This window comes from Hoplias malabaricus, chromosome 17 (assembly GCF_029633855.1).
Source record: "Hoplias malabaricus isolate fHopMal1 chromosome 17, fHopMal1.hap1, whole genome shotgun sequence".
Classification (NCBI taxonomy): Eukaryota; Metazoa; Chordata; class Actinopteri; order Characiformes; family Erythrinidae; genus Hoplias; species Hoplias malabaricus.
This window is the reverse complement of record NC_089816.1, coordinates 17,289,256-17,313,589: the sequence shown is the minus strand read 5'-3', so window position 1 is coordinate 17,313,589 and position 24,334 is coordinate 17,289,256. Positions and strand designations below refer to the sequence as shown.

Sequence of the window (24,334 nt, the reverse complement as noted above, 5' to 3'; positions counted from 1 at the left end):
GTAGTTGGAGCTGAAGAGATAAAATAAAAAGCCAATTCTTACATTGTATTCATTTACGTTTCAAAAGAGTGAGTACATCAGACTTATCAAAATCATGTGTAGAACTTCAGAGCATGACATTATGTAGCTCCTCAAATAACGTGTTTTGCTTTCATTCCGAAGCCATGGACTCATCTTGAGGAGATGAATGAATATAAAAAGCAAAGCAAAACTATAAAAGATCTCTTTGACATATTCTGTTAATAAGATCCATCTGAAATTCCATTAAGAAATTAAAGCTTAAAAGAAATATCAATCTAAAAACAAGATCCAAAAACCTGGAGGTCTAATGCAGTCCCCACATAAGTGACAAGGACCCACAGGGCAGTGGTACACACAATCTACATGGAAGGATAAGTTAACCTTAACTGTGATCTTATTATCCTTCCTCCTAACCTTCCATTTAGATTGTGTGTACCACTGCCCTGTGGGTCTTTGTCACTAATGTGGAGGACATTAGGCCTCCAGGGTTTTTTTTTTTTAAGATACTTAGGTTTTTGGATACTTGAAATGTGCAAGTCACCCTTCAGCCAGAAATTGCCAAAGGTATGCTGCAGGAAAAAAGGTCAAGTATATTAATGAAAGTATACCTTGCCGGCTATTAACTACAGTCATGGATTTGTCATTGTTATAAACTCTTGACATTTAGTAACAGAAGAATTCTGTTAAAAAAAATGTATTGAGGCTGTGACTGCACAGAAGTGAGGTGCTGACTAAAATGTTTAATATTTATGCCGTTTTTACTCATGAACTCTGGAGAATTTATAGAGAAACTATAACTGTATAGAGTATTGGGTGTGGATATGTCCCGGAGTGGTCGGTCACACATCAAATCAAATCTCATCAATTTGTATAGCATTTTATACCACTGATGTTGTCACAAAGCAGCTTCATAAAATTCCATTAAAGACAAAATTTTTAATTATGAAACATAAAACCCCCAGGTGAGCAAGGGGTGCCAGGAGTGACAGTGGCATGGAAAAACTCCCTCAGACCTGAGGAAGAATCCTTTGGAGGGATCAAGTTTCACAAGGCAAGGCAAGTTTATTTATATAGCACCTTTCATACAAGAGCAATTCAAAGTGCTTTACAGAAAAAAACAGTTAAATTAAAACCAAGAAAAGGAGGATAGCGGGGACTATTCCTCCTCTGGACAAACAACCTACAAATTATTGACAAATTTCACCATCACTTAAATCTGCTGTTATGATCATGTGTACATATATAATCATATTAGTAACAGTAGATAATGAAAGCAATGATGATGGTGGTAATTATAATATTATTTAATACATTATAATTAATATTAATCATACACAGGATAAGATATCCTATGCCAACCCATCAGAGCTTGACATATGGCACAACACACTCTCTTCCTTCCTGCAGCCACAACATTCTGAATAATTCAGCTTCTTTCTTTCAAAAGCTTCATAGACTGCGTCCTTACATGGTATTGTAAGTTCTATGAAATAAACTACCTATTTACTTTCAGAGTACAACAACATGTCTGGCCTCAGTGGAGTTAACACAATTTACTCAAGGTACCTGTAATTTTTTTTTACCTATATCTGCCTGCAATTTCCAGTCATGCACTTCACCCCATTTGCCATCTGCACATGCTCCTGATTATTTTCCCCCTCACACACAAACCTATTCACTTTATTACTTCCACCACTTGGTCGGCATTAACCTCTAGGTGTTTGCTGTCCAATGAACATGCTAATACCCAAATATGTCTCCATGTATACTGACCCTGTGACAAACTATACTTACAAGCTTATAGAATATGTTTCAGTGTGCCAACCCAACATAATCTATAGCTAGTGTCTTAACCAGTGGCAGATGCTGGTCTTTCAAGGAGGGGAAGCTCAATTTCGTCTCAAATGATCTGTGACCCTGTCGTACCAACATGGCGTCTTTTCCAGGGACATGACTAGTGTCCTCTCAATGGCCGGCAGAGCTTGGCTGCTTAAACGGCCTTGGCCCATTTGAAGTGTGTCCGCCTGTTAGTGCTTTGTGATGGTAGAGGGGCTCATCAGCACACGCTGGACAGAAACTGCGATAGAAGTCAAAAAGAGTGATAGAAGTCAGTCTCCAAACACAAGCAGCTACAAAAAAACCCACCAGAAATAGAAGCTTGATTTGTCGCTAGTCGTTTTTAACAAAGAAAATGCTGCTAAGAGGTTTAAGAAAGTCTCCGGTTCAACTCAGAACAGAATGAAAATGTAATGCTCCCACGGATCTTTACACCAAAGGATCGCTGATTCGCTCATTTCACTGTCAATCAAAAAGGGATTCAGCCTCAGACAGATCATCCAATCATCATGCAGAAAATGAGCGTCTGGGCCAGCCGAGGCTAGCCCACTGCCCCATAGACCCCCAGAGACGCTGAGCGTCCGATGGGTGGGACAAAGCCCAGCATTTATCCAATGGCTCGTCTCGTTTCGCTGCACTTCGCTATTGAACTCTGTGGATGCTCAGCGTCCACACTGTTTAAAGCACCATGAAACTTGACTCCATTGCCTACAACTCTTGCCAAATGATCTTACGCTTCTTGAGATTCTCCCAGCGAAGCCACTGGCCTTGCTTTGCCTGTGACACTACACTTGGGCAACATGCCTCCTCCTCCTGCTCACGAAAAAAACTAGTCATTATTCATCTTCTTCCTGGTAATGTGGCCTTACCAAACGCTTTTCATTCTCTCTGTGATTGGAAAACCCAAGGGTTTCATTGAACTTCAAAAGCAACTGTTGGGTGCAAGGCTGTCACGCCCTTGTCCTGTCATGTCTATTTTCCCCGCCATGTGCTCTCTCAGCACATGGCTCTGTTTGTGATTCCGCCCATGTCCCGCCTTTGTTCCGCCTCCTTGTCCGTCCTCCTCGTTATCTGTTTCAGGTGTGTCTTGTCTGTGAGATGTATTTAAGTCCCTTTGTCTCGCTTCCTCGTATCGGTCATTCGTTCTAAATTCCCAGTCTTGTTTCCTTTCCGAAGTCATGTTTTGTTGCTTCATGTTGCTTAGTCCGGTCTGTCTGTCTCTGTCGTTTCCTCGTTCCAATTCCTAGTATTGTATTGTTCCGTTCCAATTCCTAGTATTGCATTGTTTCTTTACCTGTTTTGTTGTTTTCTAGCCTCTGTCTCTGCTGTCTCTCCGTCATCATTTCCCTAATCAGTCTTTGTTTGACATACTTGTTGTAAATAAAATTCTTTGTGTTGTAGCGTGTGCGTCCGCCTCCGTCAGTCCAACTCCGCGTTCTTGACAAAGGCACAGTAGTGGTCAGGGCCATCATGTCGTCCATATAACTGGGTGCAGATGAGAACTGTCATACAACCTCTCCCTGCCTATGACCCACCTAGACACCCTAATTATGACCTCGATCACCATTGTAAACACTAGTGGTGAAATGGTGTATCCAGCCATTATACCCATTTACAATCACTGCCATGATGGAACAAATCCTCCCATACTAAAACCAAACTGAATATTATTAAAATAAGCTTTGATCAGCTTCGTAATCTTATCTGATATCTGGAAGAGTTCAAAGGCTTTGCACATAAATGCATTAGCTAAGTCTAAGAAAACAACATGTAGATCCGTACCCTCTTTCTTCACTGTCTGAATCTGGTGCCATGTTCCAAACAACCAGCAACCCACAACTGCTCCCCAGGTGTTGGGGATGGGTGTGTGTTCAGTACCACAGATGGGTTGTACATTGTATGTTGTAGAATGACAAATAATTGCACAATATTACAATATTATTATTATTATTATTATTATTATTATAAGAAGACTTACAGGCTGAAACTATACCAGCAGCATCATTCTCTTTTGGGATAAGGATACCCCCTGCAATTTTCCACTCTTTTGAAATTAGAAAGTTCTCCTCAGTAGTAACAGAGATGTTGATATCCAGTGAACTGTGATGAGTTTCCTTGTGCTGTACTTCAGCAGACAGATTTGAATGACCCTGTAACAAGTATTGCTCAATGTGGGGCCCCTTCTCTTTCCTTTCCTAGCTGACTCTAAGTTTATCTCCATTCTTGTGAAAACTGCAATGTAGTGTGGGCAGCTAGTCTAAGGCACTAGCTAGAACATGGGCAGTTAGTGTGAAGTGGGTAGCTTAACAGTCAGTCATCCATCAGTGTCCAGCCGGACAGGTGGGCAGTCATTAACTCAGGAAAAAGGTAGGGATTTGGAATTTGTTATGGTGTATGTAATACAGTGTGAACATTTCCAGTGTTTGGCTGCCTAATGACTCCAGCAGATCTGACTATAACAGCTTAACTAGGAGAGCACCAGAAGGACACGGACAAAAGAGCTTTTATCTATATTGGGAACATTAACTACCAAGAACTAATCAAATCAAAGATTATTTGTAACATACATATTTATGCACAGTACAACTTGCAGTGAAATTCTTTGACGACTGTCCACACATGTTAACAAAAATATGAGTTAAGGAAATAGACCATAGAAAAAAAAAATATATATATATATATATATTTTTTTTTTCCCTAAAAATATATATATATATTTTTCCCTATGTTCTATTTCGTTAACTCTTATTTATATATGCAGTGTAGGCAATTTATATGGCTACACCTTAATAATATGGTGATATTAACTTCCGGTTTGTGGCACATTAGTATATTTCAAGATGGGTGGTGACCATGGTGGCCATTTTGAAGTCGGACATTTTGGATCTAACTTTTGTTTTTTTCCAAAGGGAAGAGGGTCATGTGACACATCAAACTCATTTGGGAATTTCACAGGAAAAACAATGGTGTGCTTGGTTTTAATGTAAGTTTATTCTTTCATGAGTTTTACAGGTTTGCAAGTTTCTCTTTGTTTACAGTCATTGACATGTCACAGAGGTTAACCAGTGAGGAGGGAATAGAAGTTGTGTTGATGTCTGGTGAATGCAGTAACCGGGACATTGCAGCAGATTTCAATGCAAGACACTCTACATGACCACCCATCTCACATGCTACAGTTAGCAAACTGCTTGCCAACTGGTTCAGTGTTGGATTTGCCAAAAAGTGGACACATGAAAACTGTCACTAATGAAGAAACATCATTGGCTGTCCTAGCTTCATTCAGCAAGAGCCCACAGTGTAGCACTCGCCGCATGTCACTGGAAAGTGGCATAAATCGAACATCCCTTGGGCGGATATTAGCTACTCTCAAATGGCACCCTTACACACTCCAGCTGCTACATCTTAACGAGAATGACCCAGATCTGCGCACAGAATTTGCAGAATGGACAAAACAAAAATTGGAACAGGACCCTCTGTTTACACAGAAGATTTTGTTCAGTGATGAGGCAAACTTTTATGTGAATGGTGAAGTTAACAAACAAAACCACCCCTGTTGGTCTGACACTAACCCACATTGGATAGATCCCTCCAAGACTGTTGGAACAAAAATATTGATGGCATGGTGTGGTATATGGAGTACAAAGATAATGGGGCCATGCTTCATCAATGGAAACCTCAAGGGTTACAGAGACAGCAGAGAGCACAGAACTCACTCTACAATTTTACCCTGGATTCTGACCCAAAGTTCAGGACCCCCACAAAGCAAATTTATTTAGGTGGTGGATCATTCTCAGCACTGCAGCAACACTGATATTGTGGTGATATGTCTGTGTGTGTAGCACTCTTATGAGTGGATCAGACACAACTGATTTTAACACCTTTGTGGTAACTCACTATCCACACTTTTAGATACACCTATTTTATTGTTCCATCTTATAGATATACAATTAGAGACAGTAGCTCATAAATTCTCAGCACTGCAGTGACACTGACATTGTGGTGGTATGTGATCAGTGTGTATTGTGCTCTTATGGGTGGATCAGACAGAGCAGTGCTGATGGAGATTTTAAAACCTGTGTCCACTCACTGTCCACACGGTTACACACACCTACCTTGTTGGTCCACCTGATAGATATAAAGGCAGAAACAGTAGCTAATCTGTTGCATCACAAGTTGTGCTCAATATCCTCTAGACCTTCATCAGTGGAGACAAGGCACTGTCTGCTGGAGGACTATTCTCAATCCAGCAGTGATGATGAGGGCTTTAAAACTCCAGCACATGAATCATACCTGTTGTGTGGGCATCCTGGCCTTTGAAGAACAGGGTGAAAGGGAGCAATGAAAGTGTGCAGGGCAAGAGAAGGACACCTCTCTGTAATTTTAGACTTACAAAGTGCTCCTATGTACATTGGAGCTGAAAATATGGAAAATGAATATAGAAATAAGGAGGTGGTCATAATGTTAGGCTTGAATGGTGTAGATCTGCATTTTTGTGTCTGTGTCCTCTGGCCCTCCGTCACTGGGAGGGAGGAGGGGATGGGAGAGGTGACAGTCTGTGTGTGAGGAGAGGGAAGGCTTGAGGGGGGATTCTGCATAACAGAGGCAAGTCTGAAGGCATAGATAAGATGTAACTGACATATTTTTGAACTAGTCCCTGGATAAAAACCCAATAAGGACATATGTGGTATCATGAGAATCTTAAGAACTTGAACTTTAATAATTATCGAAAAATGTGGAACTTTCATTACTGTGTGATTGCAGCCTCTGCTTCAAAAGAGCTGTGAAGCTTGCCTTTGAAACTTCGCACAAAAACAGCTGTAACTCAAAAATGCTATAGATGTATGTTATGAAAATGCACAAGCTCCTTTCCCATGGTCTTCAGAATATTTCTATCTCATGTTGCAGGTACTGCTTCTCTAGGTGGCAGTGTAATCAATTATTAACCTTTGCAACAATTCGCTCTGTAATTGTAGCACCCCCTTTCTGTGCAATGTGGTCACATTTGGCACACTACTTCAGAGTAATGACATACACATGTGTACCAAGTTTTGTTTCATTTGGGTGACGTTTGTTTGAGTTATAGCTCAAAGAGTGCACTGAACCCTGCCCATGCACATTTGTTGAATAAGTGCGGCAACAGCTTGTTAAAAGTTCAAACATTTTTTGATGATTATTTACCTACAGTCTATACAGATTGTTTATTGACAGGACAAAATTCCAGGGAGGAGTTTGAAAAGCTTCATTTTCACATACCAGACTATTGTGGATAAACTAAGCATGTTTTAACAATAGTTGTAATTGCAAAGTTGTAAGACACTACGCAGAGTATTCAATGAAGCAAATTGCTTTTCAATATAATTAATTTTCACTGAGTTATTATATATTTCCATGTTGAAAATTTGAATTGCACCCCCTAGTGGCTATCATTATGAATTTTTTTTATCTGCTTAGGAAATGCTGCCATGGACATACCATGCAAGAGTCATAATGATAGGACATTTTTAAGGTTGTCAACTAGCTGCTGAAATCTAATTGGCCAATGGCATATTAGCTCACAATTTAAGTGGGCAGAGCTTATGGGTTCTTGAGGTTTTTTGTAGGGTCTAACTCAAGGAACCATGGAAAAAAAGAATTTTGTCTCTACGTCACACAGAGTAGGAGATACAGATGTCAACGCATTCTGTGTCGCTATAGCGACACCATCAGGCTGATTCTTTCAGGGTCGTTCCTGGTCAAGAGCACAGTGTGTGTGTAGACTGAATTTTATGTTGATTGTAAAGCATCCTTGGGTTTCTAGAAAGTGTAACGTTAAATATCATCTTTAATATTGTGTGATAATAAGGCATTAGAATGTGGGGTGTGTGAACTAAATGCTACTGAGATACTAAGAACTAGGAAAGGTGTATAATTCTGCAAAAGTTATGGACTTGGCATTCACCCTAAAAAGCACGCTTGAGAGCCTGCCAGAATCCCAAAGAATGAGCTTTTAACTGCCAGATGAGGGTTGTCGTGGGAAACAATTTTATTACTTTGTGTTTGTGGACAAATATCCTTAAATGATGATTAGTTAAATTAGCATTTATAACTACATACTCATTGTGTGAAATCTTGTACCTTATATGCATTTATATGAATGACTAACCAGCATTTACATTATTACTTACACATGTAGTTAAACATTTTTTGATCCTGCACGACTAACTCATATGATAAATACTCTTAAAAGATATATTATAAGCTAACTCTATGGCATGATAACTCACGTGATATTTACACATTCTTAATTCTTAGCGTCTAACCTTGAACAGATGTGCACTCCAGGCTTTTAACACACTGACATCAATCATAGTGTTGGTCAAGGAGGGCTGATTTGTAGGTGCATGTTGTTGACCTTGAAGTGTATTTCTGACTCCCTAAATTTTAGTCTCTCGGGAGAGGAGTGCTGGGAAGAGAGGCCCATTGTCAGCCTGGCCGGATAACGAATGTCTTCGGGGTCACGGCATGCACCTGAATCTTGCACGTGAAGAGCTGAGTACTAACACGTGAAATTATGCATATTAATATACGCTAATCAGCCAGAAAACGCCTCACCGGCAGGGTTTACGTCATTTGGGGTATAACTGTTGGAGTCAGATCTTGAGAGGTCAGAGCTTTACTTGGGAGGGGTATTACACTGTTCTCGATGTATTAGTTCTCCTGGATCCAGTATTGTTAAATAAATACTTTGATTTGCTTTGAACTTCACTCGACTGGTGTCTGCGACTCTTCCATAACGAACACGCCTCCCCGAAGAGGGAGGGTGTATTTTGGACCTTTTTGATATTTTCTAAATTTTAAATACTTTGAGAACAGTCCAAAAGAACATTTTTATCTTTAGGGTCCGCGTCTGAAGTGAAGGTCCTGGGCTATTAGTCGCCTGCATAGTCAGAGAATCTGAGGGGCTGTCTCTCTGGGCTTATTGGTTGGACTCTGAAGAGTGGCGAATCCTGGTTGACGGAGGATGAGTAACCCAAGCCTCACCCAGGGACATCGGCAGTTGTCAGTCTGGGCTGGCTGGTTCTTCTGTGCTCTGGACGGCAGATTCAGGTGGTCTGTGAACCGCTCGTTCCTGTGTGAATGCTAACACCCTTGGTCCTATTCTTTTGATCTATAAACTAATCTCAGTGCTCTTGCTTGGCCAAATCAAATTAACAAACCATTACAATAATTAACTCAATCGTACTATTTATTTCTTAAGAAGGTATAATACTTAAAATAGAGTGAGTTCTTTCAGAGATTTTCCTTTTGTGGAGTCGGAGTGAATTGTCCTTTATTCATTGAAGATGGATCTGGAAAACGATTAGTTCCTAGCTGATCCTCCATGCTGGAGCTGAAGATCCGAAGTTCATTCGAACTGAACTCTGAACTGAGGTCCAAAAACTCACTCAAACTTACTGACTCGAGCTTACTGAAGATTCATTATCTGCACGAGGGCCTTTTCGGCGACCTCCCATAGGAGGAGCCTGTACTCTGATTGGACCCTGAGGTTTCGGCAGATTGCTGATGATTGGCCCCGTGGGGTTCAGGGTGGAGCTTAGTCCTAAGAGCCCACTCAGAAATCCAGCAGGGCTCATCAAAGCATTTTACTACTTGTTGTACCATATGTGAATATGCTGTAGTGGACTATGGGCTTAAACTCAAAATAAATCTCTTGCAAGTAATTCAGATGCCCCAAGTTAAAATTCCTTGTTTACTCAGGGACACAACATAGACCCTTTCGGTCAGGCCACCCCAGATAGCGAGCATATATCAGCCCACTGGCATAAAAAGGCTGGCACACCACTGAGTGTTCCACCATATGACCACTCAGATTACTGTCCTGTAACTCATTATATAATCTCCTCAAACAGATTTTACATTCACAGAGACTTTTATTCTGAAAAACAAACTAATACAAGTATAACCAACAACTATGAGAGATATAAGTATAAGCCTGATATAAAAATGATTATGATTATGATTATGTGAATATGTATTAATGTTGACACTGTGCTGGATTAAAATTATTTACTTATATATAAAGGATAACAAAAGAACCTAATGAAAGAAGAAAATGTAAATTGGACTGTGAATGTTCTAAAATGTGGCATTTTGTCTAAAATTCTGTTTAATCACCAGTGGACCGTCCAGAAAACACTGTGCAAAACACTAGTGGACCCCCAACTTTGCCCTCAGTGGGTCAACAGTGGTCTGCCGTCTCCTTGCTATCAGGGACCTGTTCTCTCTAAAGATCAAGCCCTAGAAGATACATCCCTCCAACCTTTTAATAGACATTTTAATCGATATTCATCAACACAGAGCTTCACCTATCACACCTTGAGATAATCCCCATCAGCTGAGGGAGCCAAAGTGTCTGCAGGCTAACATACTCACCATTGTTATATAAGACTTATCAAAACAGCTTCTGTCTTTCTGATCAAGACAAACCAAGGAATTTCGACATTAAAAGTCATTTTTACCATGTTCAATATGGAATGGATATTACAACCAAACACTTCAAGTAAAAGTTTAAAATGGAACACATTAGAAATCCTTCAAAAAGAATGCTTATCCCAAAGATAAATCTTCAGGCATCATGGGATAAATTGTGCCCTCACATGGAAATACAATACAAGTAAAGACAACACCACATGCCTTCAAAGAATCCTTTGTTCAGGCGCCTACTAAAATATACAACAAATTTTTCTTTTGTATAATGATTAAACTTCTGGCACAACTCATTGCTAAATTTTTCCCTAACACTGTACAATTAAAAATTTTACAGTCATCTTTGTCTTCTATAGTTCTTTCACCCACTGCCACTGAACAGTGCAGTCAATGAAGCACAGCCTGATCACTCATTTTATTTATTTATTTTATTTTTTTGTTAAGTAACATGTCATGGGCATTAACGAATATTTGCTGCCATAAATTTATATAGCCTTTCTTGTTTGTTAAACTATACATAAACACTAGCATGACTGAAATTTCAGGATCCTGAGGACATGACCCCTTCTTCTTCATAACACCCAGGGGGGCATTTGTCCACTTTTCTTATGCAAATGATTGCCAAAGTGATGTTACAAACAGCCCCCTCCCCAACACCCACCCAAACTGTCTTTCTCTATCCGTCTCTCTAGCCCTCCTACTGTGTTCCTTGCAAATCTGACCAAGTTTTCACTTTAAACTAATTCAGCGGCTGCGAGTGGAGATTTAGAGGCCAAGAATCTGCATGAAAACGCTCATTTGTTTATTGTAAACACAGAGCACGTGTCAGGAATGTGTTTTCATTCTGAGGAGCTTTGTCATGATGCACACAGGGTTAACAGCTGTGGACTGCAGAGTTTGAAAAGGATTCGGCTCATCTGCCGAAAGCGGGGAGGACAGTAAGAAATGCTTTATTTTGAGAAGTGGACTGATCCCATGGAGGATTTTTGTGATAGGTAAGTGAAATCTTTTCTTTCAAATGAAATAAACCCGTCTTCTGCGTTCATTCGCGCTTACCGTGTAAACACTGCAAATTCCAGGAAAATTAACATAAATAATAAACTAAATAAGTATTACTTTTGTACGTTACAAGCATAAATGAATGTAAAAACATGTAAGATATATAATTATGTAAGAAAATGCGTTTATTCACGCTTATACATACAACGAATGCTGCTGTTACGTGTAAATGGCACATTCAAGTGTAGCCTGTTGCGACTCTGAGTGTGAATGGCATGTTGTACATTAGTATACAAGGCTCCTGTACCATAAGTGTAGCTTATTGTCATGCTATAATGTGTAAATGGCTGTATATGTTTAGCCTATTGTGGTAATGTAATGTGTAAATGGCCTATGTAAATGTGATAGCATCATGCTATGTAGCTTGTTGCGCTATGTACCGCTAATGTAAATCTTTGGTTCGATTCCCGCTCCGGGTGACACCAAACTCCCCGTGTCCGTGTGGGTTTCCTCTGGGTGCTCCAGTTTCCTCCCACAGTCCAAAAACACACGTTGGTAGGTGGATTGGCGACTCAAAAGTGTCCGTGTGTGTCTGTGTTGCCCTGTGAAGGACTGGCGCCCCCTCCAGGGTGTATTCCCGTCTTGCGCCCAATGATTCCAGGTAGGCTCTGTACACACCGCGACCCTGGATAAGCGGTTACAGATAATGAATCACATTTATTATTTTTCAGAAATGTGGAAAACATTACACCTCCACCCAAAAAAAGCATGCCGTCTGTCCAGTCTACAACCACCACCAGGAAGAACAGAAACACATGAAGCTACTCCACCGCTGCTGTAAGTTGTGTTTTGCAATACATGGGCCATATGTAAACACTGTACATTAAATACAAGTAAATTGTTGCAGTGGCCGTTGACATGTATGATGTACAGTGATATGTAGATCTTATTACTGGTCAAAGGGAATCTACTCACATTGATTATTTTTCAGAAATGTGGAAAATATTCCACCAACACCAGAATAACCATGCCGTCGGTCCCATGTGCAAACACCGTCATGTGAACAGAAACACGTGATGCTACTTCACCACTGCAGTAAGTCTGAGTGCTTCAGGTCATAGGTCATGTATAAATACTGCACTTGTATTATTAGTAAATATTTGCAGGGGCTGCTGCAATACACACTGCTACGTATATCTCTGTTACTGCTCACAGGGCAACTACTCACTTGTTGTGTGTGTGTGTGTGTGTGTTTAGCCAACATCATGGAAAACCAAAGTAAATGTGATGTCTACCTTTGCATGCAATCAGACAGAAACTGTTTTAGAGCTTGGCACCTTTTGCAGAATTGACTCATACAAATATACACACAAGGACATATAGTATGATGTCCTTGTGTGTATATAAGTCAAGGCATGTCAGATTAACCACTGTGTCTGAAAACCCCTCAGACTCCAGGGGGTTAATGCTGACTTAGACATAGATTGCTCACACAACCGAACTCTTAAATGAATGCATCATTTTACTCACTGCCAGTTAAAGTGTGCTTGTACTCCTTCAAAGCCATAGTCTGCATGATCATGAAGGTATTCAGCATGGGTTGATGCATTCCACATAACCTGCCACCAAAAAATAAAATAAAAAGGAAAAAAAGAGAACGGATGTTTTCAGCAGACACATTAACAAAATAGTTTAACAAGTCATCCCCTAGTCTGTATGAAAAAAAAAAAATTACTAACTCTAGAAACAATGAATTTATTAAAATAGATATGAAATGTCTATTTAACATTTGTTGAGATAACTGAGAGGCATTTTGGACTTTCAGAGAAAGGCAGAATTGCAGTTATAAGTGCAAGGGTATATGGTGCCAGATCCATGCCCATAGTGATATATTTAACACAGAAAAATCATACACTGAAAAATACCACAATTATTTATTTATAGGTTTACTGTAACAGCTTTATCCTGTTCAGGGTTGAGTTGGGTCAAGGACCTACCTGGAATCATTGTGTGCAAAGCAGGAACACACCTTGGAAAGGGGGCCATCACAGAGCATTACACACTCACACTTTCACTTATACAATCACAACTGTAGATACTCGAGAATAGTCTACCAGCATGTTTTTGGACTTTGGGAGAAAACCAGAGCACACAGAAACCCATGCAGACAGGACGAATCCCATGGATTTGGTTCTATAGGGTTAAACAGGATTTTTAATATGAGACAAAATCTACCCATAACCATAGTAGTCCCAGTGTGACAACATATCACCGCTGTCCAATGAAAAACATGCATCTCCAATATAGCAACTTTGCAGAAAGAAAAAATTTTGATTTTTTTTAATAACTGGACATCTACAATAAGCTAAATCATTGTGCAATGTCACAATTAATTGAAATTATTAAATTACTCACACACATGTGTAAAAGTTTAATCTTAGCAGGTATCATATTTTGATAAAATAAAAAAATAATGTTTTTTTTTTACCTGTCTTGAACTTGTGATGGCTTTGTCTAACCAAATTGTTTTTTTTTTGTAATAAATATAAGCTAAATCTTTCATTTGATGGCTGCAATACACAAGAAAAACTAGTTGGCACATGGGCAATCACAGTCAGAGTGGAAATTTTAAGAAGAAGTTACACTTGACACATTACATTCCATGAGATCATTTTTAAGCAGTACAAATGAACTAATACAAGATTGCAAAGTATTGATATCTATCACCATCTACCATTCATTATTTTGTGAAAAGATTCACAAAATCTGTAGATTGTGTTTTAGTCATTGGTGTTTCTCTACTCTGAGTAAATGCCACAGGTGCTGCTGCTGATTTGCTGCTGGAACCGTGCTCTGGTTGGCTGACAGGATTAAGGCGGAACAGATAAAAAGCCCTGCTGGGTGACTGAAAGAAGCTCCTCCTCTTCCTCCTTGCCATTGCTTCTTCCTGCCAGACTAAGGCTTGTGTGTGCATATGTTGACACGCTATTGTGTGTGATTCAGCTCATGCTATTGTGTGTGAGTCAGCTACCTAATGTGGTGTTAACTTAATAGTTATCCTACTAAGTTGGAAGCTGTAGGGGGTGTAGCCTTATTTCTTTTCTGTAAAAAGGTTGAATTGCTTCTGTTTGTTAGGGAGTTAGGTAATGTTTTTGTATTTTCTTTCTTTATTATTTATGGGTAGGTAAGTTATATATGTTGGGTGGAAAGGGGTTTTGATTATTTTAGGCTTAGACCACTCCTGACGCTTTTGCTTCCATTATAATCTTGCAGTCAATAAAACATTTGGAGACTGGAGTCTTGTGACATTGTGTAGTTTTCTTGGTCTGGTGGGATCGAAGTGTGAGGAGTTGGGGGAGACATATTATTTCTTTTTTTTTTAATAATTTATGTTGCAGCTTACCTAGACAGGCTGTAACAGAGACCTAATGGATCATAAGTTTGCAGTTAACCCCATAATCAGATTACCAAAAATATATAATTAAAATATCAGGAGTGCTATGTATTTCGTTTTCACTGAAACGTAATATTTTAAACTACAACTAGTAGAGGTTACCTAGTTCTGTTGGAGATAAACTATGCCTTTTTTCAATTCACAAATGCTGCATTTCCTACATTCGCCTTCCCACAAAACATCTAGATCCCCCACTTGTTGGTTTCTACCCACTTGCTGGTTTCCGCCCACTCCGGCCTGCAGAGATTTGTACTTGGCTTTGCTGCAAGAGCTCTGTCCACCTTGAACCAGGGCTCAGGTTTAACTCTCGGTTGTCTGGATTTTAATGGAGCCACAGAGTCCAGTATGGTACTGAGTCCAGATTGTCTCCAAGCAGATTGAAGGCAGCAGAGAATTGAGCAGCAGTCAAGGGGTTAAAACTCCAACAGAGCTGAGCAGGAGCGCAAGGAGAGCAGGTGTGGTGGGGGTGGAAATCCCCGTTAAAGCCAAGAATTGAAGCCAAATTGAGACAAAGTCCTTAGCAGATTTGCAGTTGTAGCATTTGAAGCATACATGTAGTAGCTGAGTAGTCACTAATTACTAATTAATTATTATTTAATCCGCTGTTCAGGTAAAACATATAATTTAATTCAAGTATGAATATGCAATTTCCAGAGATTAAAAGGTCAGTTCTTGGACCTGAACCTACACTTAAGCTTCATGAGCAAATTCAATACAAATGCAGAACACTTGTATAGAAAAAGTGGTTTATTTGGATAACAACTTTGGGACTTTTGGGACAACCTGGGACTAATTATTAAAGTTTCATAGATGAGGCTAATTAGTGAATCAATCCCTTTTATGACCTTCAATATTGTCTGTTGGAAGGAAATTAATCTGTAGAGTGCAGTAACTGAGGCTATTAAGAGATTAATTATGACAGGTAACTAAAAGAGGTGTGTAGTCATTAGTTAAACTGGATCTGGCATTCACCCTGAAAGCATGCATGAGAGCCTACCAGACCACCGAAGAATGAGCTTTTCATCGGTGAAGTCAGGGAAACTGAGGGCTGTCTCTGAGAAGTAGTGATTCCCAGTGGGAGGCCTGAAGCCTTTTCGGGTCCACTAACCGCTCTCGATCTAGGCTGGCTGGTCTTTTGGCGCTCTGGATGGCGGGCTGTAGCTCGATGAAGCGGTGAATCTCAGCGGTGCTCACTTGTTTGGCCAAACCAAGTTTACAAGCCAAGGATCAATTCTAGCATGGGAGATTTTGTGGAGCAACAAAGAACAAATTAATGAAACAAAAGAAATAATTAAAAATACTATCTTTCTGCAGAAGGCTCAATACTTAAAATAGAGTCAGTTCTTTTAGGAGGTTCCCTTGATGGAGTTTTCTCTGAGAGGAGCGGATCACTGTGTGAATTCTCGAGTCAATTTTCTTTGTTGAAGCTTGGCTGTTGCTGTTGTTGAATGCGTTCTCCTCTCGACTCTCCTTGACTCTTGCTGACTGTCTGACTCAGATTCCGAACTCTGTAAACCCTGCCTCAAGGGAGGAGCTTGCGCTCCGATTGGACCTTGAGGGTTCGGCAGAGCCGCTGTGTTGGTCCACAGTGTTTCGGTCATAGTTTAGACCCGAGGCTCCGCCTTATGGATTTGATGGAACGGAGACACAAGAATCTTTTAGACCAAGTCATGGATTATTTGTATGTTCATCACGGAGTCTATTAGTGAAAAAATAGTAACTTGGTATTTATCGTGGTGAGTTATTCTACAGATTATTCTACATAGCATTGTACGTACAGTTTTAACACAAATACAGAATAATGCATGAAATAAGGGAAGAGTTTCTTTCAATCTCACGTTAAAGCAAGCACCTACGGTTCATCAACTTATTCATTCTGCTAAGTGCTGCCCGTGGAACAAAACCATTCATCTTTACAAATCCAGGTTGGATTACATCAGGGGGTTCAGGAACATAAGTATATTTATAACATTTTACCATCGAGATTAAATTTTAGGAAGGAACTTGAGGGAGATTAAAAACTTTTATACATTTCCAGGGCTGAGTCCAATACACAGTCAAGAGTGTTTACATGAATATTGAAGTCAATGACTAGCAGCAAGCGGGGAGAAATTGGAACAAGCAAGCCGTGAGCAGCTCAGATAATTAAGAAAGGAATGATGTTTTAGATTTTGGTGGACAATAGAGTAACACAGCAGTTACAGAGACAAGTAATTTCAGGGCTAGATATTCAAAAGAGGTAGCAGATATAAACTTAACCTCTGTAATGTTGGGATTACCATTAGAGAATACTGCTAAACCACCTCCTCTTCCGGAAGAACAACGTTTGCAGAGATATTTGAAGTTGGATGAGGTTGCCTGATTTAAAAGCATAGAAATCACCAGCTTGCTGCCATGTTTCAGTTAGCATTCAGTTAGCAGTTAAACTGTCGAGCATATACTCTTGCATTACAGCAGCTTTCCTAGTAAGAGAGCGAACATTTAACAATGCAAAAATCAGTACCAGGTGAGGCAAAAGGAAGACAGGTTAGCAGCACGACACACAGTCAATGCCAATAGGGTGGGGTGTAGTCCAGAATGAGCATATGTTAGTACCATCGGAGTAGTGTATAGTTCTGTTGTGATGATATCTCAAATCCCGATGTACGTAATGGTGACAGCATAATATAGCAGCTCTACTAGATTTTCTGACAGTGACTCTGGGGAGGCGGAAATTGCCATTGAAATGATGTAGTTCAACAGCCGCTTAAGACAAAAAAAACTGAGATTGTAGGAGGATGGAAAACTGGGGAACCTAGAAACAGCACCAGGACAATTAACAACAGCATTATGAATTAGAAATAGTCAAATTGTTGAAGCAGACACACTGTATGTTAGTGTACAGAGCAGTGGAGGAACCAGGTACAATCAGCCTGTGGAGCAGAGTATCCGCGGCAGGAGAAGCAGTATTCAATCTGCCTTTGAAGCAGAGTATCCGTGGCAGGAGGAGCCGTGTTCAAGAGTATTTGTGGTAGTAGAAGCTGCGTTCGATATATCGACCAATCGGCATATGGAGCAAAGTTGACACAGCAGAAGACCGGTGTTCAGTTATAGTGCAGAGCAACATAGCCATGGTGGAACAGACACGTTAAGAAGGCAGCAGTTTTGTAGACAAATTTCACAAGGAACGCAACAAAGGGCACGTGGGGAGAAGTGCCATTCGGCAAAGAGATGCCAGCGTTATCTCACCCGGAAATGACGTTAGACACTTAAGATTGTTGTAAGTAGGGATTAATTAATGTTTAATTGAGACATTAAATATATAGCATTAGCTTAATAACATCTTAACTAGTGTCAATTAATAATCAGTTAAATCATTATTCAACAATTTAGTAATGTTTATTATTGTTGTAAATACTGTTAATGAATGCACACTTATTGTAAAGTGTTACCGAACATTAATTTTAAAGGACTGACATTTCTGAATTGTTAAATTCAGTGAAATTGTGGAGCTGTAGAAGGTTAGTAACGTTTCTTGCATATTTTCACTGTACCTCTTGTATGTAAGAGACATGGATGTAGTTTCTGTAAGTGGTGCAAATCTAGTTTATACTGTTTTTTGTGTGTTCAAGACTAAATGCAATTAATATACTGTTTAGTGTTTATTTATTCATTTCCCATCCATGGCAAGGTAACACCCACTTCACTGCTAAATCATTCAATTTTCAGTGCACATTTCCAAGGCTACACACCACTTCAGCTGATGACTGGCTCACCAAAGCACGTGGTGATTTTGGCCTTGTGTGCAACTGCTTGGGTATGGAAACCTATTTCATAAAGCTCCAAACTCAGTTATTGCATTGATGTTACTTCCAGGATATATGACATTCAGTAGTGAATGATGAAACAAACACATGGTTTTATTATGCATTCCATGCTTAAGCACAGTGTCCTGATTCTCTCAGTGGCAGAAGTGTTGTTACTTGTAAATGTTAACATTTTGAAATTAATTTAGAAGGGCAGAAATAATAAAAACTTATAGCAAAGGTGGCATTCTATGATTCTATACTGAAATCTATTATATTTAAAGTGCCAGTATTTCTCTGTACACTGATTTTATACTTTCCTATATTCAGTAATTAACCTCTTTTGGCCAACTTTTGGTCACTGAATGCAGCATAATACTGAGGCAAACGTAAAACAATGCAAATAATTATGACATGTGAAGTTAAAATTACCTTCTTTGGAACACAACCAACATTTACCTGTAATAGAAAACACAAAATCTGAGTTACATTTGTGTTATTGTTGAATCAAGATTAACTCAATAGTTTAAAATAATACCAAGAGCAAAGCAAGAGCTGGACTACAGTCAGTAATTGTAGAACTATAAAGTACTACACCTGTGCACAGGTGATTGATATTTGATCAGGGTTAAGAACTGTGAGATAATGTGTGCTTCAAATGTGTGTGGTAGTATGGAGTAAAGCTTATGGTGAAACAAAATTGTTATATATTCATAACATCACACCAAAAACCAGCATTGAGATGGAGATTGTATTTAAACCTACTTATTACTTTGTCTTCTCAATGTGTTTAAGCAGTTTTATTCCTTATTTTATTTCTTATGCTGAGGTATGCGGTTCTGTGACATAAAAGCCCACAAAAATGCTCACATTGTCTTGTAAAATATGCCATCAAATCGCATAATTACTCAAATTAAAATACTTATTTATGAGCAATTGTCATGTCATTTAAAAGTTTTCTATGTCAGAGGGGGAAAAAGAGCTAGCTAAACAGGTTAGCTAAAGTTTGTCATTTAAAAAAACGATTCAATATTACATATGTAACGTATGTGCACAGGTGATTGATATTTGATCAGGGTTAAGAACTGTGAGATAATGTGTGCTTCAACACCAATGTTGTGTGTGGTAGTATGGAGTAAAGCTTATGGTGAAACAAATTGTTATTGTTATAACCTAGAAATATAGCGGGTAACCATTAAATTCACAGAAGAAATGTGGAAAGAACAGTTCATGTACCTGGATTTACACAACATAAATGAGTAAATTCCACACAAACACAACACAATAGTGTAGAAGAGTTATTTATTTGGATGACAATATTATTTGTAACAGAAAATTAATTACATTTTCATAGACTGGGCTAATTGGCAAACCAAAACCCTAAAATGATCTATATGATGTCTTGGCCAAGATGTACGGCCGTAGTGCCAAACTCGGCCCCTATCTGGCTCATTATCGGTTGTAATAGTTCATTACTATACAAACCCACCCCCCACTCCTTTCCCTCAAAAAAGGTCAGAATCAGGTTCATGGTGAAATTACTGCGTTATTAAATAATTAACACTCTCAGAAAAAAAGGTACATTATTGGTCACTAAAGGTACAACAGTGTTTAAAAGTCCAGTTTTGTTCCTTAAAGGTACATTGCATTCTCTTCTCCAGGGGGAGAGATACTTGTTTGTAATATTTCATTATTGAAATGTCATATAAATAAACAAAGTCCTGGAGATGAAACCGGGTGTATGAAATTATCACATTTTAAAATCTACAATTATAATATAATTATATTCCCTAATTAAATGTACAAATATGTACACTTTAGGGTAACACCACAAAGACAGCAAAAGGTATCACCACAGTGCCAACATATCTGACAGTGTACATACATAGCTTTTAAAGCCCAATTCAACGCAATGCTATCAGTAACTGTGCTTTTCATACAACCTTGAAACAATGTAAACATACAGCAATTGCAATGTACACGAACAATACATAAAATCAATAAATAGAAAATACATTTGTAACTGGCATTGAAATTTTAATTTGGTAGTGTCCTGATTTCCTAAATGCAATTAACATTTAAATACTGTTTTTCAAAGAAACATAATTGGGTTTACACCCTAAGAACTACCATTTACATTCAGACTTTTCTTTAGAAATATGTTTTTATAAAAAAAAATTTCTACATGACACAAGGGTACTTTACAACAGTTTGAGTTTCCTCAAATGTGTGGAAGTACACATTTGACATTTAGGCTCAGATTTATGGAATACATCAGTTCCATCAACAGTTTGCAAGCCTCTGCTGTGTTGTCACACTTTGTCAATACCACACTGCCCTCAACAATGATGGAAATATTAGCTGTATCCTCATCTCTGGCAGCCTGGACAACAAAGACCTTCAGGACATGTAGTCTAGTGAAAGAACGCTCAAGTGTAGTCACCTCAGTTGTACTCCTTGTTGAATTCCAGCTCTATAATTAAACATATAGAGATTATGTACATGTTCTGTTCTCTTCAATATATTTTCTTTAAAAATCTTTAACGAAAATCTGTAAACTGTTTATGCATGCAAATTCATTAACTACAGAACTTCAAATTTCTCCATCTGCATTTTTCACTGCCCCACTAGTTTTCTTACTGCAGTCCATCTTTACATAATTACATTAAAAAAAAAAGAATTAGTTCACGTTCTTTTTTTTTGAAAAATGTAACTAACTTCACAGCTCCAAAAATAAATTACTTCACATGCTTTTCCCTAACAAAGAATTAGTGTATGTGGAATTATATATTCATAACTTCACACCAAAAACCAGCATTGAGATGGAGAATGTATTTAAACCTACTTATTACTTTGTCTTCTTAAATGTGTTTAAGCAGTTTTATTCCTTATTTTATTTCTTATGCTGAGGTATTCGGTTCTGTGACATAAAAGCCCACAAAAATTCTCACATCGTCTTCATGGCTCAAATACGCCATCAAACCGCATAATTACTCAAATTAAAGTACTCATTTATGAGCGATTGTCATGTCATTTAAATGTTTTCTATGTCAGAGGGGGAAAAAGAGCTAGCTAAACAGGTTAGCTAAAGTTTGTCATTTAAAAAAACGATTCAATATTACATATATAACGTATAGCAGTTGATAGAATAACGTACATAATATTAACGATGTTTACTACATTTGGGCAATATCAAAATACACATGTATCCAAAAATATAAGGTTAAATTGTAATACTTACGGGATGAAGCTGTACCCTGAGGCCGGTGAGAGCTGCTCGCGCGCCGCAGTCACAGAAAAATGCGTGAATTTTCATCGTCTCATTCTTCAGTGTTTTTACAGCGGCTCGCTTCTGCCACCTTCCGGTTTCTCACCCAGAGTACATTTATTTTAAAGACGTTGTTCCAGTCCAGTCGTCTTCAAAAACGTAAATAACAATTTCCTCCCTTCAGCACGGTCTCCTTATTATCCCTATTTATCATAATAATTTCTGTCATTCGTGTCCCAGTCATTACATTAATTTTCTAAAATATTACAATATTAACAAAGCTTTTTTACATCGTTTTCCAGACAGTTACCAGTATTGTCTTTTATCTTTAGACGTGGGGCACATATGATTAATATACAGTATTTAATAAAATGCTCTGATCAGTGTAGTGTGCTAACGGCAATGGCAATCAACTCACCATCCGACAGTGCCAACGTGCAGCCGAAACTGGGCCAGATGCAGTGTGCTGCATTCACGCCGAGCCTCAGCTAGCCGACAGTGTCAACGTGCAGCCGAAATTGGGCCAGATGCAGTGTGCTGCATTCACGCCGAGCCTCAGCTAGCCGACAGTGCCAACGTGCAGCCGAAATTGGGCCAGCTGCAGGGTGCTTTATTCATGCCGAGCCTCGCCAGCCGACAGTGCCAACATGCAGCCGGAACTGGGCTAGATGCGGCGTGCCAAGACAGCAGCCAGTCGACAGTGCCGAGTCTGAACCAGAATTGGCCCAGATCCATCTTGTTAGCTGGATTTCTACAGAAGGCTAAATAATTATAATGGAGTCCGTTCTTTCTGAGATTTTTTGTTGAGTTGAGCTTCTCTGAGAGGTGTGAATTGCCATTGTGGATCTTCGAGTCGATTCTCTGTGCTGCTTCGATGCTCTGAAGCCGTTTCTGTTGACCCTGAAGTCACTGTTGCTGACTCTCTGACTCTGGAATCCTTCATTCATTCATTATCTGTAACCGCTTATCCAGTTCAGGGTCGCGGTGGGTCCAGAACCTACCTGGAATCATTGGGTGCAAGGCGGGAATACACCCCGGAGGGGGCGCCAATCCTTCACAGGGCAACACAGACACACACACCTACGGACAATTTCGAGTCGCCAATCCACCTACCAACGTGTGTTTTTGGACTGTGGGAGGAAACCGGAGCACCCGGAGGAAACCCACGCGGACACGGGGAGAACACACCAACTCCTCACAGACAGTCACCCGGAGCGGGAATCAAACCCACAACCTCCAGGCCCCTGGAGCTGTGTGACTGCGACACTACCTGCTGTGGCACCGTGCCGCCCACTATGGAATCCGATTTGTGAAAGAATAGCACAAAAAAAAAAAAAAAAAAAAATCATCTCTAACGTAAAACTTGTAAATTGCAAACAAAATATCCAGCTCTGACCTTTGTGCTCCATGACTTCTGTGCGTGCTCTCTTTGGAAGCAACTTTGGCACAAACTTCTCACGTGGTGTGTTTTCTCAGGGGTGCCTGCCCATTGGCTAATGAGTTTTTGAGTGATAGCTCAGGCCACGTTGCAGCTCAGCAGTGGAGAGACACAAGAGTGGGTAACTTTACGCAACTTTACTGTGAAAACAAACCTGTTTCGTTACCCGATACTGGTCTGAATCAAGCGATACTGTCCGTTTACTCATGGAGAAACAGAATAAATTAGCATTTATTTATGTTTATTTGTAAAATACTATGAGTATGAGCTCCTGTTCAGAAATCTATCATGTTTACTAGCGTAGTGAGCCTTCCCTTTTCCACAATCACTGACATATTTTGATTTGAAGGTCAGAGTTAACTCTGTTTTTAACAAACATCATGTGTATTTTGTGTTACAGGATGTCGGAGAAACAAGAAACTTCTGATAAATTCACTGCCATTTTTGCATTTTGTGAGGAAACCTGAATGACTAATTAAAAAAAAAAAGATTAACAATCATTATTAATAATCTTTAATAACAACAAGCACAAGTATGCTCAAACCCATAATAATAAAAGTAGGTGAAGTGACAAAAATGTCAAAATGTTCTAAAAGTATGTAGCGCAAACAAAATTAACTATCTGTTTACATATTATGAAATTAATTAAATATCAGAGCTATACACAACATAGATGGTCATATGCATGATATTTGGAACATTCAGCATCCCAAAGCCGAAATATATACGCTTGTTGCACTCAGAGCTGAGAAAAATATCCAGGGCACTAAGCTGTCACTCAAAAACTCATTAGCCAATGGGAAGGCACCCCGGAGAAAACCCACCCAAACTGCTTGCAAAACTCAGGAATCACAGGCACAGTATTCTAAACGTGGTTTAGAATACATTTCTCCTATCTTGGATTGCAGACAGGATCATTGATCTTATAAAAAGATTAACAATTGGTAGGTTAATACATTTGATTCGATTTTTTTGGTGTGGGGCATTTTATGGTGGAGCATCGCCATTAAACACAAAGGCAGAAGCAACATATTCAAACTTATAATCTTGAGTTACTCAGTGACTCA

At 39.2% G+C, this 24,334-nt stretch overlaps 1 protein-coding gene across 7 annotated transcripts in view; it reads right to left on the bottom strand.

The window, feature by feature from the left end:
* gsr (glutathione reductase) overlaps positions 1–24,334 on the bottom strand; it is a 113,144-nt gene that overhangs the window by 73,372 nt on the left and 15,438 nt on the right. For 6 of the 7 annotated variants that reach the window (XM_066650107.1, XM_066650108.1, XM_066650110.1 and 3 more), the window contains exons 2-3: positions 18,994–19,020; positions 12,853–12,941 (exon numbers count right to left, since the gene is read on the bottom strand). In XM_066650107.1, coding sequence (XP_066506204.1) covers positions 12,853–12,941; positions 18,994–19,020 — 116 coding nt within the window. Of the gene's footprint in view, positions 1–12,852; positions 12,942–15,773; positions 16,010–18,993; positions 19,021–24,334 lie in introns of all 7 variants that reach the window. The other variant, XM_066650111.1, reaches the window with a different exon arrangement.